At 26.3% G+C, this 20,240-nt stretch overlaps 1 protein-coding gene across 1 annotated transcript; it reads right to left on the bottom strand.

Moving 5' to 3' along the window:
* Positions 1-561: 561 nt before the first annotated feature.
* Positions 562-1,912, bottom strand: LOC107635583 (dirigent protein 9). Its single transcript, XM_016339092.3, has one exon. It carries the CDS (start codon positions 1,806-1,808, stop codon positions 702-704), a length of 1,107 nt encoding a protein of 368 aa, XP_016194578.1. The 5' UTR covers positions 1,809-1,912; the 3' UTR covers positions 562-701.
* Between the last annotated feature and the right edge of the window lie 18,328 nt (positions 1,913-20,240).

The following is a 20,240-nucleotide window of genomic DNA, read 5'->3' as shown; positions in this document are numbered from 1 at the left end:
ATTCTCATAGATAGAATGTTGAATCCACATAACATACATACCTAACCTAATCATAATAGAAGAAAATAAGTCAACAGTCTCTAATGATGAATACAAAAGTTATTGAAGAATATTTATATACACCAATTTTTATATATATCTTTCACTTTTGGTATTAAAAGTGATTAATAAATTAAAAAAAATAAAATTATATCCTTTATACCATAGAAAAATATCACTTAGTGGTGTGCCAAAAAAATGATACAAATATAATTTCTCAAAATTATTTCTGTTATGGCCCATGAAACTAACTGAGCAGTGAAAGCACTGAGTTCTTGACTTCTTGGTTGGAGTTAAAGACATCTCTACAAGAGGTATGTACTGTACTTTCACCAAATCTAGTATAATGAAGTTTATGTTCACGTTTTTTCTTAATGGATGTTTCTTACGAAGATCACACCTATTGCAAAAGGAAATCATACAAAATTGTGTTCAAAAGTACTTCATTTTATATTGTCATTTATGATTTTGCAATTTCCATGAAACTAGACATAATAATAACATAGTAATAATTTTCACACATGTAGTATAAGAATGCCAAAGGTTTCTTTAGCAATGATGGATCAATCTTAGTCAAACATTGACTATGATTGTGACAATTTTAGCCACTCACACGCACACACACATTGAAAGTACAAATATGAAAGTCAATCTATAATTCACTACTCAGAAAGATAGACATTGAAATTGAGTATGGTATCAACCCCATCTGTGGTGTGCTGATCCTCCTTGAGAAGTGTTTCCACAGTAGCATACCCTTTAGCATTCTCATACTTACCAGTTCCACCAATCACTGCTACCTCAGATTCTGTTGATGCAGTCCTATGAATCCCAAAGAAACTTATAGTATCCTCAATTCCATTGTTGTGATTCTCACTTTCAACATGCATCAAAATTGTAAGCACAATTGTTTTGCTTGAACCATCCAATGAACTAGCCAAGTAGAATCCTTGTCCCTTTCCAATCACAGCAGAACCTAGCTCTGGCCCTTCTGTTAATTGGTCATCAATCACAGTCACAGAGCCAAACATGAGTTTTTGGACCGTCAACCCGGCCGGGAGGTTCCCAGCCGTGATAAACGGCTGGGTACTGCTTCCTGTAACCGTGTTGCCGGTACCACTATTTTTGAACACAGGGGAGGCTTGTCCACCACTTAGGCCTACAAGGAGTGGCAAATTGTTATTGGTGATGATTCCATTGAGTTTGGGGTTAACTAGTGGGATTCCTCCACTTATTGGGAAGATATTGTTGTTGGCTTTTGAGAATGGTAGGCCGGTTACATCGGTGCTCGCGATGATTCCGGCCACTACTCTGGCTGATGGTTGTGATCCTCCAAGGATGTCATGCATGAAGAAAGAAAGTGACGGCTCTTTTGATTGTGGTGTTGCTTCAGGGATGGCCGGGACTTGGGCTTGTGGTTGTGGAAGTTCGGCCGGAGTTCCCTTGTTGGCCGGACTAGCCACTGGTGGGCCTGCATTGGTAACTTCAATGCCTGTGCCCGCATTGGCATCTTCAACACCTGAATCTCCGGTTGCAGGACCAGTGGCAGTGGCTGTGGCTGTGGCTGGGGTTGCGGCTACGACCGGAGTTATTTGGGGTGTGGTGGGAACTGGTCCTGTTGTGACTGAAGGAATGGTAGCAACTCCAGGTCCTGGTAGATTGCCTACGGGTTGTTGGGGTTGGGGATTAATTTCATCTAGATTTCTTGCGGAGTAAGCAACTGAAAATATTGTGAACAGGAAGAAAAAGATGCAAAAACCATTGGCCATTTTAATTTACACAGAAAGTTGTATGTGTTGTAGTGATGATTTGAGTTCGAGAGAAGGATTTTGTTGTTGAAGCAGATTTCTTCTTTCTGTTATATACACACACACACAAGAATATAGGAGAGGATATGTAATTAAATCTTTGATTGAAGTGGAGTTGATATATATGTTGATATATGTATTATGGAGTGGTTGGATATTTGTCCATGGAGTGTGTGCTTTGGTTAAAACAACTCCTCACTAATTAGAATTAGTGTTCTCATTTGTCACCAACGAAACCAATTTGATTAAAATTACACTGTTAATGATGTGATTAAAATTTAACCTATTAAATTTATGTAATTGTTTTTAACTATGTTAGATGTATACTAAAATTAGTCATTAAAATTAATTATTTATATAAAATACACATTGAAAATGAATTAAATAATATATATATTTGTATACAAATATATAATAACTGATTTTAATGTACAAATAATATTTTTGAATTGCATAATATGATGACTTTTTTTTTTCTAAATTTTTAGTTAAGACCGTTTTTTTTTTTTTTTTTTTTTTTAGAAACGGGGTAAAGAAACCCAAAAGAAGAGAGCCCCAGTTACAAACTAAACGGGGCAAAGCTACCCATTGTTCATCATCAGACAAAAAAGTTACTACCTCATTTGGAGGAGTATCCCAAAAGTGGAATCCAATATCTAGTTCTAAATCTTTATGCGCCAGGCAATCAGCACATCTATTGCACGTCCCTCACATACTTACCATTTTTTTCTTCCTCGATTGCAGTTGGTAGGAGTTGAGTCCGAAACCTTTTGGATGGGGAGGGGGCGAAATGTCGTCTGAGTTAAGGCTCATTGGCAATTGTGAATGTTTCTGATCAACACATTTGGGTGATTTTTTCTATTTTTGGGGCTGTTGATACTCTCTATGACAGCTTTTGAGTCACACTCCACTCTAACTTTCTTCAAACCCATAGTCCAAGCCAATTTGAGACCTTGATCTATTCCCCACAACTTTGCTTTGAAGGCAGTGCAGCTACCTATGTTGAACGAAAATCCCCCTATCTATTTACTATTCTCATTTCTTAATAAATTTTCGCAGCCAGTCTTTTTGGTGAACCCATTCATAGACCCATCAGTGTTGAGAGTGATCCAATCACAAAGAGGATGCCATCTGATGAGTTGTTATTCTTTGGGTCTTTTGTGAATTTACATCTGCTAGCTATCTCACAACTTTTTTTGGGTTTTTTTTTTTTTTTTGTAAATAGCACCTATTTTGGGCTGCTTTGAAAGTTGAAGCAAAAGGTTATTTTCATCTGGACCCAAAAAAGCGTTATTTTTATGAAACCCAAAGAAGAAAAACCCCTTTTTAGCAATTTGTTTACCTTCTAAACTTTGGTGTCTCTTTTCTCTTCTTTCATGATTAGGATTATTTGCTTTCTTTTGATGATCAAATATTATATGATTAGATTATTTGTCACAATATTTGCTATAATTGTCTTGTGACATATATGTTTAACTTGGGAAATAAAATGTCCCTTAATTATTAGTTAGGAATTTGTTTGTGTCATAATTAAACAACCTTATCCATTATTTTTGGAAATTAATATCCATAGAATTTGAATTATTTTGAATTTTTAAATATACACCTCATTGATTTAGGAGGAAGAAGTATTGATTTTGATAAATAACGAAAAATATGACATAAATTAATAGATTATTTTGGTGAGTTGGCCTAATAAATACAAGTTACTATTTTTTGTAGAAGACTTGAATCTTTGCATGAGCTCAAACTTTTTGTATCTTTTGCTACTTGCTTTGATTAGACTCTCTTTTTCTTTTGGGGTGCAGTGAAGTTTGAGCAACTATCATTAAGATGGACTTGAGTAATTACATATATTTTAATTTAAAATTCAAGCATATATACTTCGGGTAATGCTAGGGAGACAAAAAATACAGCCAAAACTTGTCTTATTTAGCATTAATTAATTGTCGCAACAATTAATAAATACTAAATAAGGCAAGTTATGGCTATTTTTGACTAATTTTCTTTGGTTACCAAACATTTCCGATATACTTCTGTACAATATCTACAAATGAGGCAGTAGTGAGATAATTTTAATATAAATGATCAATTTATGAATTAACTTATTTGAATGAACTTGGAATGATTAAACAAATCCCAAACAATAAGTCTCGGTAATAGATTAATTAATATATTACATAATTTTTTTCCTACAATATATGTACTATAAAACCATAAACTAAAATAAGAAGTTAATAATAGCAACTTCAAACATTTTAACTTGAGAGTTAGATTAATTCGTGAATACACCTTGTTTTTTTTTAATTATTATTCTCTTCAAGTTTTGGAGATGGGTCCTTGGTTTCATAAAAAAAAGAGATGCCAATAATTTATACATTCAGAGTATTTCCTTGATATAATTATAAAGTGATGATTTTATATATTTAGAAGTTTGAATTTTATAATTATGAAAATGTGTAATAATTCATTTTTTCTCACTAATATATAGTTATATATACTATACAGTTTATATCTCTTGACCTTAATCAATTTTATATTATTATTATTATTATTATTATTATTATTATTATTATTATTATTATTATTATTATTATTATTATTATTATATTTTTTTTCTTTTACTATTTCCTAATCACATTATCCCTTAATAAAGAGGTTGAAAAGTATGCAAAAAGGGGATTGTAATAAAGGGGATCTCTCCTAGTTAATTTGAGACTTATTACAAGCACTTTTTGTCAGCAAAAGATTATCAACGTGAATAATTATTGTTACAAAGAAAGGGGAAAAAGTACACCTCTTAGTCAACAAACTATGCAAAAAAGAAAAGGAAAAACAATATAATAAAATAACATGAAAAAAAATTAAGAAAGAAAGAAAATGTTGTTACTCTATAGGGTTGGAAATGATGAAGTTGAAGCAGCCAAGAAGAAGACTAAAATAATTAAATATACGAAAGAATGGAATATTTAGGGTTTGGTGACATGCAAATTAAGGGTTTCTCTGATCATCATCACTTGATTAATTATTTAAGAATAATAAAATATAGTAACATGTTAATGCATGTTGATCCTGTAAATATTTATAAATTCCTATTTATAAATTTAATTTTGATACATTATCAGTGTAAAATCGTTTTACACGAACATTCAATTACATAATATTTTATTAACAAAAATAACTATTTTTAGTTTTTATATTAACTGCGCTAATAGTTATAAAAGAAACAATTATGATTACATAATTATGTTACTGTTCAGTACATCAAAATTAAATTCTTATTTTATAGGAAAAGCATATGGAACCAACTTTAAATCAGCCAAGAATAAAATAACTTAATTAATTATAAATATAGTAATTAGTTTTATTTATTTATGATTTAAAACATCGGTTATTAAATGTTTCACCACATTTAAATTAGGAAGAGATACGTTCAGTATCATTGCAACGTGAATCACAAAAACTGATTCAATTAGCTTCGGTCTCTTCACCTTCATTCCCTTTCCAAATGTCTAAAACATGATAAATTAGAAAATAGATTCAGAGCCATCTAATTTATAAAAAAAAAAGAAACATCCTAATACCTAATATAAACACCATCTATGTAAAAGTTTTGAATTCACTAAAAGATATTTGACTAATTTTTAGCTGATACCTTCTTGAGTCCCTAGTATTGTTGTATTTTATATTATATAATTGTGTTGTGCTTTAATCAAATAGAAATTAGGCAAGCGTGGCCTGCAATGCAGTGATGGATATACTGAACAATTCCTAGTTAGAGAGCAGAGTGTTGTGGCAGCATATGCTACACTAAATAATTGTAATGCGTGCAAAGTGATAAAAGGAATTTTTGCTTTATATCTATAACTGTCTAAGCAACTTGGATTTGACTTTATGTTATATTTATTTGCCATTTGCCATCAGACAATAGGGTAATAACATATTCTTCTTGTTCAAATTTAATTTGTAAATAATAAACACACACATACAAGTTGCATTGAACCAACTTTAATTTGTCATGCATGGTTAAATCATGCCTATACTTTGAAAAAAAAAAAAAGGTTAAAAAATGAGAAGCAAATTGAAATTAAAAATTTTATTTATTTTTGGATGAATCAATTATTATACCACTTATTATTATATATCATAGTATTTGTCAAATCAAATATACAATCTCTTGTAAATTTAATATAGGAGCTAGGTTCAAACCCAAAATAATGTCACTATTATTGTTGAATTAAGAAGTTAGGACTTGTGAAAAATATGCTACTTTAATTTATTATATTCTTTGAAACTTTAATTTAATTTCCTATAAATACACATATATATATTATATAATAAATGCATATTAGACATGGATCTTCTTATGGGTAGAAGATTCAGCTTATAATATAGGGTAAACTCTCTAAAGTTTGGCAAAAATTTTAAAAATATTCTTAAATTTTATTTTGTTTTAATTTTATTTTAAAAAATTTAAATTTACATCAAATATACTCTTGACGGCTAAATTTTTAAAAAATTTAAAACCAATCTAATAATAATACATAAAAATTATGCTTGATTGATTTGCTTGTGTTGAGGAATTGTTCTTATGAAATTATTGTTGAATCGGTCTTAAATTTTTTTGAAAAATTAGCTGTTAGGAATATATTTGATGCAAATCGAAAACTTTTGGGACAAAATTGAAACAAAATAAAATTTAGAAATATTTTTAAAATTTTTGTCAAATTTCAAGAACAAAAAATATACTTTATCCTAATATATATTAGTAAACCCTAAGATTAATGCTCTCATTTAACAAACCCAATATAATTTTATAATTAACTGCAATAATAATAGTGTTGGCACTAAATTAGACATTTTGTTTTGGTTTAGTTGGTCCCTCCATAAGGACACACCTACCTTATAAGACAAAAGAGTTTAATTAATTAATTAATTTATTAATAAATTGTTATTTATCTAATAAGAAGAGAGGAGATAGAGAAATTTTTGGAGCAGAAACCCAAAAGAATTATTGGAAAAATAAATTGAAGAATATTCTTGAATGTAGTGATGATAAAAGAGGGTGTAGGGTTTGCTTTGAAAGGGGGACATACATGCAATGCAAAGTGGTAATAAAACCAAAAGGGAAGAATTTATAGAAAAAGTTGGTACCCTTTTCACCCTGGGAAATGAGTAGTGTGTGTATAACATTCCATCACCCAAAACCAAAATAGGATCAAAACCAAACCAATACTTCATTCAAATTATATTACAAAACCAAACCCCTCTCTCTTTCTCTCTCTTTCAATTCTAATTATGTTCTTGCAAAAAATTAAAACCACATTTCTTTCTTTCTTTCACAAGACTAGTCCCCATCACAGGATTGTAAAAAAGATGTGCATGTTTGTGTTGTATTAATACTGTACAACCCTGCACAGGCTATCTATCTATTTATATATATATTTATTAGATAAAGAGAAATGGCACAGAATATTGTACTCATGTCATAGTACCAAAGTTAATTATTTGCAGCATGCATCCAAAATTAAATTAAAAATGATAAATAATTCTTATTTTTTAAGATAGTTGTTATAATTGTTTTTTTCTATTTTAAAAAGAGTTTAGTACGATTTTAGAAGACCATCTAATTAAATTTATGTGTCAAAATCATTTTAGTAATGAATTTAAAAATTAATTATTTTTGCTGATATAACAATATAGGATAAAATGACTGTGTAAAACTCTTACGTTGTTAACTTTTTTATAAAACAAAAAAAGACATATCTCTTTAAAATTGATATAATATAATAATATTGTGTTTAGTTCCATACTTCCATATACAAGAACATAAGCAATACTATTAGAATTATTCTTCAAAAATTGCTCTAAATTTTAATAGAAAATAATTTATTTTGGTTTGGGAATGGAAAAGAAAAGAATAGTCTAGGAAAGTAAAGCTAAAGAGTTTAGGGTTTTAAGAATTTAAATTTTATTCGTATTATTCCTTCCCAATAAATATTAAAAAAATTAAATATTTTAGTAATTTTAATCGTTAATTTTAATTAATATATATTATATATTTTTTATAATTAAGATCAACAACTAAAATTATTAAAAAATTAATGTTCTAAAAACATTTAAAAAGTTTTTTAAATATTAAAGCATATCGATCTGTATGCTTAATTAAAAGGAAAATGATTTGTTTTAATTATAAAATAATATAAATGGAGATGCCTTCCACTTTTTATTTGTTGAGCTTAGAAGCTACGCTGATGAGCACTATATAGGGGGAAATAATTGTTTTCTATAAAAGATGAAGAATCTTTACTTCTTCTATGACTGACTAAGGAGGAAGATGTCATTAATTTCTCTTTAATTTATTGTGTATATGCATGCATGGTTATGACAATACGGTCTGTAATTTGCATTCTTGAACACATTGCCCTATATATTTTTTTATTTTATTTTATTTTAATTTTTTTTCTCACTTTCGTAGCTATATATATATAGGAAGTAGGATGAATAGAGTAGGTAGCAATGATAGTATTTTGTAACTTCCTTGTTCCCAAGAGGCTAACAGTGAATGAGCATGATTGTCATATGTATCTGCCAATTATTTGTTTGTTTTATATGTTTTCTTTTTATTTTCATAAACTTATTTATTATCTTTTTTTTTTTCTCTCTTTAGTCTTGTACGTATACAAATAAATAGGCTTGTAATTGAGACTAAATCATATTTTAAAAAAAAATAAATTATGCAAAATTATTTATTGTATATGTATTTGACACTTATAATAAGAATTCAACAATATATTTTTGTGTTTATAAAAAATGTTTAATTACTCTGTTGGTCCTTATAGTTTCACAAAATTTTTAATTAGGTCTTTATACATTTTCTCTTTTTAATTGGGTCCCTACACCAATTTTTTTTTTCAATTAGGTCCCTTTTAGTAGTAATTGACTTTATTATATAGGGACCCAACTAAAAAAAACTTCGTGCAGGGACTCAAATAAAAGGAAAAAAAAGTGTAGGGACTCAATTGAAAAAAAAATTTGATGCAGGGATCCAATTAAAAGGAAAAAAAGTATAGGGACCTAATTGAAAATTTCACGAAACTATAGGGATCAACAGAGTAATTAAACCTATAAAAAAATATTAACATTGGGTAATGGTTATATTTTCTGTTCATCAATTATTATAAACTTACAATAATTATAAAAAAAATTTAAAATGCATCTAAAACACTGATATTTCAGTAGTTTTAATCGTTAATTTTAATTATAAAAAATATATAATATATATTAATTAAAATTAACAGTTAAAATTATTGAAATATTAGTGTGTTAGGTACATTTAAAAATTTTTCATAACTATAATATAAACTAATAGAGTAGTAGGTCTTAAAAAAGAAAAAAAAAAACATTTAAGTCTATATCCAAATATATTATTATTAATAACATTATTGAAAGACATTTTCTAACAAGTTTTGCTTTTGATAGACTACAAGATCTAAAACTAATAATAACTGAACAGTGAACAGAAGATTTCCCTCACTCCTAATAATTTTCTCAATTTCTACATACATATAGGTTGGGATAGATTATGGTAATTAATCTATTAATTAAATAAAAGACAAAAGTTAATTAGTTGATGAAATTTATTATATTTAGATATATATTTTCATGAGAAAAATAAAATAAAACAAAATAAAATAAAATAAAATAAAATTCATGAACAACTTTATAAATATATATTCCACATATAGTAGTATCACATCATAATTGCTGAAACATGCATGCATGAAATGATACCACTATATACTATACAACATGACAATGCAAATGCTAACATGCAAAAAAGAAGTATCAATTTTGAAGAAGCACTTGTTGACCAAACAAAATGCATGCTTGGTAGTGGATTATATATATATATGAATATATATAGCATAATGTATGGTAGCATAGCCTTAAATTAATTCACATGGCACTCCTATATATATAAATTAAAGCTAAGGTTGAAAAGTGGACCGTGCACACGAATCTGACAAAAACATAAACCCCCATAAGCCATGCAATATTCTCTTTTATTTTTTCTTCTCTATCTCGGTTCTCACAAAAACTTACAGTTATCCCCCACACTCTCACATGCATGGCCTGACATAGCCACTCATTATAACACATGCACATGCAAACACACTAATACACTAAACAAATCATTTTTTTTTAAATATTTGAACGTGTCCTAGAATATTCATAGCAAATTCTTTTATTTTAAATATGTTTAATTATTCTGTTGGTTCTTATAGTTTCGTGAAATTTTTAATTAGGTTTTTATGCTTTTTTTTCTTTTTAATTGAGTCCTGCACTAAATTTTTTTTCAATTAAGTCCTTCTTAGTAGTAACTAGTAATTGGCTTAATTTTATAGGGATCTAACTTAGAAAAAAAATTGGTATAAGAACCTAAATAAAAGGAAAAAAAGTGTAGGGACCTAATTAAAAAAAAATTTAGTGCAAGGACTCAATTAAAAAGAAAAAAAGTATAAGGATGTAATTGAAAATTTCGCGAAACTATAGGGATCAACAGAGTAATTAAACCTTTAGAATATCTATAAGCTAAGGTAGTATATAAAAACTTAAAAAATTAAATAATCACAAATATTTTCAAAATAAATATTAGATGGCATGGCCTATTAACATTCCACTTGAGAAGTTGTTGGAAAACTTTTTTTTATAGCAATTTTTGTCACAACATGTCGTAATATTCTTTTAACTGCAAAAAGGAAAAATGTTAAGGTGTTTTGAGAGTAAATCAATATTTTTGTTCTTATAAATTTAATTGATTTCTACATCAGCATTATAAGTCTCATGAAATTCATTTTTCAAAAAATTTAAGTTAATATAAAGAGACATATAAAAATTATATTTTTAACATATTTTTTAAAGTAATATAGTCTCTTTTTGAATTTATTTAAATTTTTATATATTCCATTATTTTTTTTAATTGATTTGTGCTAATTTTTTTTAGAGTCTAACAATGATTGGATTATAAATTTTTCGATGATAAATATTTTGATAATATGTCATAAAATTACTTCTTTCAAAAATTAAACCGACAGAAAAAAATATATAAATGATTATATCTCTACCAATAAGTTTACTATTATTTTTTTTCAATTTTAAACCTAAAATAAAATCTTACATCCTAAATTCTAAAATAAAAAATTAATATTAATATGACAAATAAACGACACAAAATAAAAATATTCATTTACTTTTATAACACAATAAATTTTCTAAAAAAAAAAAAACAAAAATATTGCAGTAAAAGTATTATATTATTTCTGGTACTGATTCCTTTTCTCTCTCCCTCTTTTTTTCTCTTTAACTATCACTACATCTTCTCTTGGTTTAAAGGCAAATGCATCATCCAAAAAAGCAAACAAACAAAACCCTTCTCCTTTTTCCTTTCATGGTTTGATCAATATAGTCTAGAGTCAATGTTGAGTACTATACAATGCAAGCAAGAAAAAAATAAATAAAAATAAAATAAACAAGGCTAATAAATTAAATAATAATACATGGTAGTTAGAGTGTTATGTGATGATAAATTAAATTAGGCCTCATTCTCTTGTCTTATATATGGATACATAAATCGGTGATGATGATGGTATTGATGATGCCATCATGACGATATATATTAAAACAAATAATTAAACAAAAAAATTTTCTCCAATAATAATACATATTAAAATACAAAAAAAAAATATAGAAAGGGAGAGAGAGACTTATCTGTGTTTAGTTGGGCACTCATATATGAATGAAGAAGAGTGGGAAAAAGACAGCATAGCGTCTAGCTAAGCTAACGCACTTTCTCTTAATGGGAACATGTACATTGCTAAAGCTATCATTGTTCTTGGTCCCCTTCCCTTAGTACCATGCTAAAATCATAAATCAAAATCAAAATCACACCATAGCCCATGGAATCTATTGTGTTACCAATTACTAAAAGTCATGCTAGCCACCCCATGCATGATTATTACGTATACACACAACCACAATAATATTCGGTGGAAACTCAGGTGCAGTCGACTTTATGTGAAGTTGATACCTGACAGCCGTTAGATGATTTGACTAAATTTTTATCTAACGGCTCTCAGATATCAACTTTACATGAAGTCGACTTCATCTGAGTTTTCATAATAATATTCGTACAAATTTTCCTTAATTATCTTTTCTATACTCTTTTTCTAAATCCAAATTAAAAGCGGTTAGTTGTAAATAAGGAGACTATTTTAATAATGTCACTAAAAATGTGTTTTTTTAAAAGACGTTTATACGTGTCATGTTATTATTAGACATTTTTATTAAACTGGTTAATAATTTATTTTTTAATAAAAAAGAACAAAATCAGTTTATTATGGCAATAATAATAAACCCAATTGTTTGCATTATAATTATTAGACCCGATTTGATCCGATCGAATTACACAATCTAAACCGAATATCTTTAAACTTTTTGATAAAAAGACAAATATATTCTTAATTTTTTGTTTTGTGGACATTTAAATCCTTAAAAATTTAAAAATACAATTAAATATCTAAAAAAAATAGGTTTATTGTTATTGTTATAAAAAAAATCGGTTTTATTCTAATTTGTTAAGAAATTTAAAATAACATGTTTATTAATACATCAAATAATAATGCGAAATGTAAGCGTCTTTACAAAAAGACGTTTTAAGTGTCTTTATAAAAATATCCCCCTATAAATAAATATAAAAAATTAATTTTTAGTCAGTCAATATTAATTAATTTTTTATTATAAAATTATTTTTTTGGAAGTTTAATCATTTAGAATTTAGAATTAAAAAAATAGAATAATTTACAAATTTAAAATTTAATATTCAGAATTTAAAATTTAAAAAAAATTAATATTAACTAAAATTCCTAATCTATCAGCAAACCAAAATGCTCATCAAACTCAAAATTTTAGCAAATCTGTATGACATTTCAAAAGTAAAAAGAGATAAGAGGTAACTATGAAAAAGAAAATTTCAAAAGATAAAGAGGTAAGAGAAAATAATAAAAAATGAAAAAAAATTTTAAAAAAGTTTTAATAGAAATTTATTAACCGAATTAATTATTAATCAATATCTTATTAGTTTTGTTAAACATATTTTCTTTTTTATAAGTATTACATTAGTATTAATTTATTATGATTAGTTTTGTCAGTAATTAAATTTTTTATAACTACAAATAATAATTTATTCAATTATATAATTTACTTTTTTAGTTCTTAATTAATTTTATAATAACACTGTTGTAAGGATAATTGATGATGGAATTCATGGTTAATTAAAATATTATATAATTGAAGCATTAAGTCTAAGACCGTAATTCGAAACAAATTAATTAAAGTGACACATGGACGAACCTCATTATGGAAAATGGGAAAAAAAGGAGAGATAGAAAAAAGAAAAGGAAAAGGGAAAAGAAGAAGAAGAAGAAAAACACAAAAAGACAAACTCTTAATCTGGAGTTGTTTTCAGCGCCAACTTTATACCAATAAACTTGTGAATTGTGATTGGTTGTGAGACTATTATTTTTAAATAACACTACTTACGTCTAACTTGGTTTCGTTCACACTTATATATATATATATATATATATATATATATATATATATATATATATATATATATATATATTATAAGATTTGTGCTTATATATGAAATATATACTCTTATGATTGCTATCAAGAATTTTAGTTGACAAAGTAGCTATTCTCGCCTCTCCTTTTTTTTTTTTTTTCCTTTATCTAATTAATTAAATTATCTCACCCGTTATTTATTTTATTTATATATATCCACATTTTGTGCGAAATCATTTTCATGCACGAATTTTATACCTATGAGATTTTTTTTTATCAACAATGATACTATATAAACAATCAGAATAGACAACTGTGCAAAAAAATATGAAAATATAAAAAGAAAGATGTGAATTATACGCGTTAAAATTCAGACTAATTTATATAGGTGTTTGTATAGTAGTACAATTTGGATCGGTTTAAAAATAAATAAATAAATCCAAAATATATACATAATTTATTGCGGTTCGATTTATTTAATTTTTTTATATTTTATTATTAAAATAAAAATAATTTTAGATTGAAAAATAATAAATAAATTTTATTTTACATTCACAAAGTACTTCTAAATAATAATACGTACATGAATAAGATAAAAGTTAACAACAAATTAAATATATTATAAATAAAAATTAAATTTAAATATAAAATAAAATTTTATCTCAAATTGTCGATTTTAAAAAATAAACCTAAAAATTCAATTTATTCATGTAATTTTTTTAAAGTGAAATCCAATCAAATTTAAATAAGTACGATTTTAATTGATTTTTGATACTATTGAAATAGATAAATAATTTTATCTAAATGGGTTTAAATTTTAACTTCTTACTATGTATTATATATGATAAAAATTCAAATGCAATTATTTTTATATAAAATTATTAATTAAAATTATTAAATAATAATTTAATTAAATATATCAAATTATTTAATGATTATCAACTAATAATTTTACATAAAAACAATTGCATGTGAATTTTCGCCCTATATATATTTTGCATGAATCTTGAAGACGAAATGTTAGGGTAGAAAGATATCAGCATCATAGAAGGAGAGAGCGTCCCTTTGATTCCAATCCATGCACTGTCACGCCTCTCATCTCTTTTGGTTTCTTGCTGCCTTTATAAGCGCATCACACATTATATCTTCTTTTCTCTATTTGGCAAACCCATTTTCTTTATTGGAAAAATTAGGTTACAACATCTCACACCTTATGTATCACACATACATTAGTTTTTCACAGTATTTTTCAATCCGACAGGTCAAAAACTATTCCTTGTGATACTGAATTTCATTTAAGGGTTTATCACTAGCCAATAAATTGCTATATATGTACAAGTCGAAATTCAAACTTGCAACACTTACTTAAACGGACTAGTGAGCTAACTACTGAACGAACCCAACTTGATTATCATTAGTAGTAATGAAAGTTATCATTCTAAAAGTTTATGTTTGGTGCAAGTAAATTAAAATAGACCTCCAATTATAATTGATTGGTTATGTACACTAAAACATATTAATTAAACCATTAGAAAGAGGAAACTTGGAAAAACTCTACTCTTTCATATCTTTGAAAATAACATGCTCAAATTATTTCACAAACCTAGTATATAATATATATAAGTTCCTAAGTTACTTTTTTTAAACCCTTGGAAATTAATGTTGAAAGGCCCTTTTCACTAGTTGTCTTTTTCAACATTCAAATTGAGATTCTCTTCTACAAATTTGCAACTTGCTTATTACCTCTAGTCCACTACTACACATCCTAATTATGCTAATTCCTAATTAAGTTATATTTAAATAAAGTTAGATGGGTTAATTAAAAATATTATTTTCATATGAATGATTAATATATACCATCTCATGTCAAAGATAAAGCTAGGCAAATATTAGTTGATCACCTAATCATCTATTATACTATTAAATATAATTATTTATATATCTCATTTTATCAGTATAAATTTTTAAATAAAAAATTTTATAATATAGTATCAAAGTCTATATAACTAAAATATTTTAAGTTCAATTTTTATTATCTTCAAAAAAAAATTCAACATAAGACAAACTAATATCCACTTAAACTTTTAAAATAAGTTATGTTTGCCAAATAATGCACCTACTTGTACATATACAAGTTAATTGTGAAGTCATTATTATTCAACAAAGACATGTGTATTATTGTTTTGTTTTCAATTTTCATCATTGATAATCATTTTTTATATCCATATATAATATTGCTCCATTATTTGTATATATGTGTATGTAGGAATATGTAATATGTTGGATGAGATAGTTTATGTTAGGAAATTGGTTGATTGACCATTCTTTGAAAGTCATGTATGGTTTCTTTCGAATTAAAGCTGCTTTGGTTGCATGTTTGATGGGCTGGAAAGAAGAGGGCCAGCTTTTCAGCAAGAGAGGGCAGCCAAGGGTCTCCATCTCCCTCTTCTCCATCATAATTATTTTTTCCGTCAAACCAACTTGAGTCGGTCGAGTGGTCATCTCACTCGTTCGCTTAATCAAGTAGTGTTAGGGTTCGAGTTCCAGCTTGTGCATACAGCAACCTATTAATCAGCAACAAACTTTATAAATAGAGTTCAGATTCGCAATAGATTAGTTCTTAACCTATTGAATTGAAAAATACCGTATAAAAAAAATATATTTTCTCCATCAATCTTTCAACAATATCATCCACTTATAACATATCAACTACTACAACTACATATATATATATATATATAGTACTCCATTCAACACTCATATATATCTTAGTAATAGTGGTTAGGAGTTTTAATTTGCCTTTTTTAATTATTTAGTAATATTTAAATAAAAAAATTATTTATTTTTAAAATATAAAAAATTATAATTTTTATTTAAAAATTAGAAAATAATTAAATTTCCCAATTATTTTTCATATGTAGTATATCTAAAGACCATTTCTCAATTCTCATTGTCCTAGCTAGTAAATAATAATAATAAGTCCCTTCCCCAATGAAGAGAAACTAAAAATAAATAAATAAATAGAGCGAGATTATACATAATCTTTATTTTGACACAAAATTATACTAATCTTTTTAGAAGTTTGATAAAATTCAATCCAACTTCTTTTTATTTGTGTAAGTAACTTTTTTTTATAAGAAAATTAATTAATAATGTTATAATAGTGTTATATTTCAAAATACAGGAATAACATGTTAATTGCCTAAATTTTAAGAAAATCAATGATTTTAGATATAATGGAGAATTAATTCGAATTTCACCAATTTGTAAAAGAAGATCACTCTTATTGAATTGATATCATATAGATTAGGATTGGATATTTGTAAATTTTAAATTAAATTAAAAATAATACAAAAAAATAATTTAAATAATTAATCTAATAATTAATTATTTTTAACAAATTAATTTTTGATATATCGAATTAAAAAATACCAAAAAAAAAGAAAAGAAGAATAGTACAAATAGATGGAAGAGAGTAATATAAGAAGGGTGGGAGGCACATGGTTGTTACAAGAGAATGTCTTAGAAATAAATTAAAAGCCCACGTCGCTATGTTTTTTTTCGATCCCTCGTTTTGTGTGGAAGACACCATCATCATCATGCATGCCAAAACGAAAGTCCTATCCCCATTTATTTCTTTATAATTGGCCTCTCTTAATAATAATCAATTAATGACTTGTGTTGTGTGTCTCTAATGTCCTTATTATGCCACACCCCCCTTTTTTTAATATTTATTATTATTGTAACATCTCTTTGTACCTTTTTTGCTATTTTATGTCATTCTTGACAGATAGGTCATCATTCCCCTCCCACTATTTTAATTAGATTATTAGTCCCTATATATGTTATATTTTCTTTTTTAAAAAAAAAAGTAATTCTTTTACTTTTTAGTTTTATTGAAAATTATTTATTTTTTAATAAATATAAAAAATTTTATTTATTTTTTAGAAGGTGGAAGTATCATTCTCCTCTTTTAATTCACATTCCCAAGTGCAACAAAACACACACATAACAACAAAATACCCAAAAAATTGCACTTTGTTTGATCTCTCTTAGTGTTGATTGTTTAATCACTACTTTTTAGTATTTCAATACCTTTTTTATTAAACAATAATTATGTGTAACCATTTTGCATGATCACTCCAGATCCATTAATACTATAAGAAAAATTTCAAGTGTATCGAGAAATATCGGTATTCTAATTGTTTTAATTGTTGATTTTAATTAATATATATTATATATATTTTTTATAATTCAGATCAACAGTTAAAATAACTGGAATACTGATGTTTTCGGTACACTTGAAACTCTTCCAATACTATATGATCTATAGCAGCTTGTGTCATGGTATTTTTAATTATGGTAAAAATTCAGGTGGAGTCAACTTCACGTAAAGTTAATAGTTAACCATCGTTAAATGATTTGATTAATTTGACTAAATTTTTATCTAATAGCTCTCAGTTGTCAACTTCATATGAAGTTGACTCCACCTAAATTTTCACTTTTAATTATTAATAAATTAATTAAAGGATGGGCATTATATATATATATGAACCTATACTATTAAATATATAGTACTTAATAATTACATATATAGTATTAAAAAAATTTCAAGTGTACCGGAGAACAATTATTTTAACCGTTGATTTTAATTAATATATATTATATATATTTTTTATAATTCAGATTAACGGTTAAAACAATTGGAACACCGGTGTCCCAGTATACCTGAAACTCTTCCTATAATATTATACGCACTAATTATGTTTTGGTATTGCTGCCATGCCACTCTCTTTAAAACCCTAAGACAAGAAAAAAAAAAAGAGGGGGGGGGGGGGTTTGTGTATGTGAGAGTCACTGTAAAAGTAAACTTTTTGAGAACATTTTGAAAAGTTGCATTATTCAAAAAAGCATGCAGTTGAATGTTCAGAAGGATTAGGTCCATTATATTGATTAGGATGATCACTTTGAAAATATCAACACAAAGATAGAAGAGTTCAGACCATGAAACCAACATGCAAATATATATGCTAGAAGATCACTAGCAACAAAATATGATCTCAAAAGAGAAAACAACACAATAAGTTTCAAGCAGCCCCTTTTTTCCTTTTTGTCTTTTTTTTTTTTTCATTTGTCTTTTAGTTAGAAAACATATTTATACACTCACTTTCTAAGACAAAACTAAAGAGAACTGCTACACAAACTAATCACAAGGATCAAATAAAAAACACTAAAAAAATATATATACTAGAAATCTATTTCGTCTTAGCCGAATTTTGAGACAAATTTTAATTGTTTTTGGCAAAAGAAAAAAGAAAATTCATCAATTTGACATCAAAATATTCATACTAATTAACAATAAATTTAGGGGAAAAAAAAACTAGAATTCATTTATTATATTCTATATATAAGTATACAATTACTTTCATCCAGATTTATTTAAGAAATATTTTTTGAAATTTTAATTTTATTTTAAATTTGTTTATAATTAAATCCAAAATATTTTTATTTTTATTTTGTCTCCAATAATATACTTATTTTTTGTAAATTATTTAGAAATATCTCGATAAATATTTGTTGGATAAAAAAGTATATATGTTTAAGTAGTGTTGAAGGGTTCCCTAATATTAAACTCACCTATTTAATTTCTTTTTAAAAAATTTATTATTCATTCATTGTAAATCTATATGAGGAATAAATAATTCTAGTTAAAAATTAGGTTTTTTTTGGGGGGTGAGGTTTTGTTTAGTAATTAGGTTAAGGGAGAAGAAGATTAGGGCTAAAAAGGAACTTTAAGAAAAAAGTGGAGTGAGAGAGGCTTGCAGTCATTTTGTCCTCGGAACATGGCCCAAAACTGTTTCCTCACTTTCCTGTCCACCCCTCTCTCCTAATAATTTAATTTAATAGACCTCTTCCTTTCTTTTCAATTTTCATAATAATAAAAAAAAGTGAATACTCCACCCGACTCCTCACAATTACTTCGAAAAGCCTACGAAACTCTCAAAAGAAAAAAAAATCTAATCCGGTTCCTAATTTTTTTTTGGCATTGAGACTAATTAATCCCATAAAAATAAAACTCAAGGACCGAGTTGAATTTTTTTTATTAAGAGTTTTGTTGTCTTTCGAAATAATTATCGGAGACCATTTAAGATTTTTTTCCTAAAAGGAAACCCACAAAAGTATAATTACTCTTGGCTTATATGATCATTCGAAAAATATAAATTAAACTAAATTAAAAAAAATAGATGATTAAAAATATTTGAGAAATTTTTGGGAACAATTTTTAGTATTTTTTGTCATTATTTGACTAACATAAATACTAAATTATCTTTAATAAATAAATTTTACTAATTTATGGATACAAATTCTTAAAAATATAGGTACAAATTATATTGATTTATGTGTGTAAAATTCTGATAAATTTAAATACAAACTATATACTTTTTGTATGCAAAATATTTGTAAATATGAATGTAAATTATTGTTAATCTAATATTTACTGATTATATAATATTATTATAAATATTTTTCTTCTAACATTTTCTATTAAAAAATAGATAAATTCAGAAAAAAAAACAAAATACATTATTAAATTTGTTCAAATAATATGAACTTAATTCAAATTAATTAGTTTGATGTTCCTAATTAGCATTGTTAATTAATGAACTGACATGACATGAGTACATAAATTCTAAAGTTTGTAAGAATAATAATATTAAAAGGAATCTGATGTATGTATATGTATATATGTCTATATATAAAAAA

The sequence above is a fragment of the Arachis ipaensis genome, chromosome B4 (assembly GCF_059453495.1).
Source record: "Arachis ipaensis isolate K30076 ecotype BB chromosome B4, ASM5945349v1, whole genome shotgun sequence".
NCBI lineage: Eukaryota > Viridiplantae > Streptophyta > Magnoliopsida > Fabales > Fabaceae > Arachis > Arachis ipaensis.
This window is presented reverse-complemented; position numbering and strand designations above follow the sequence as displayed.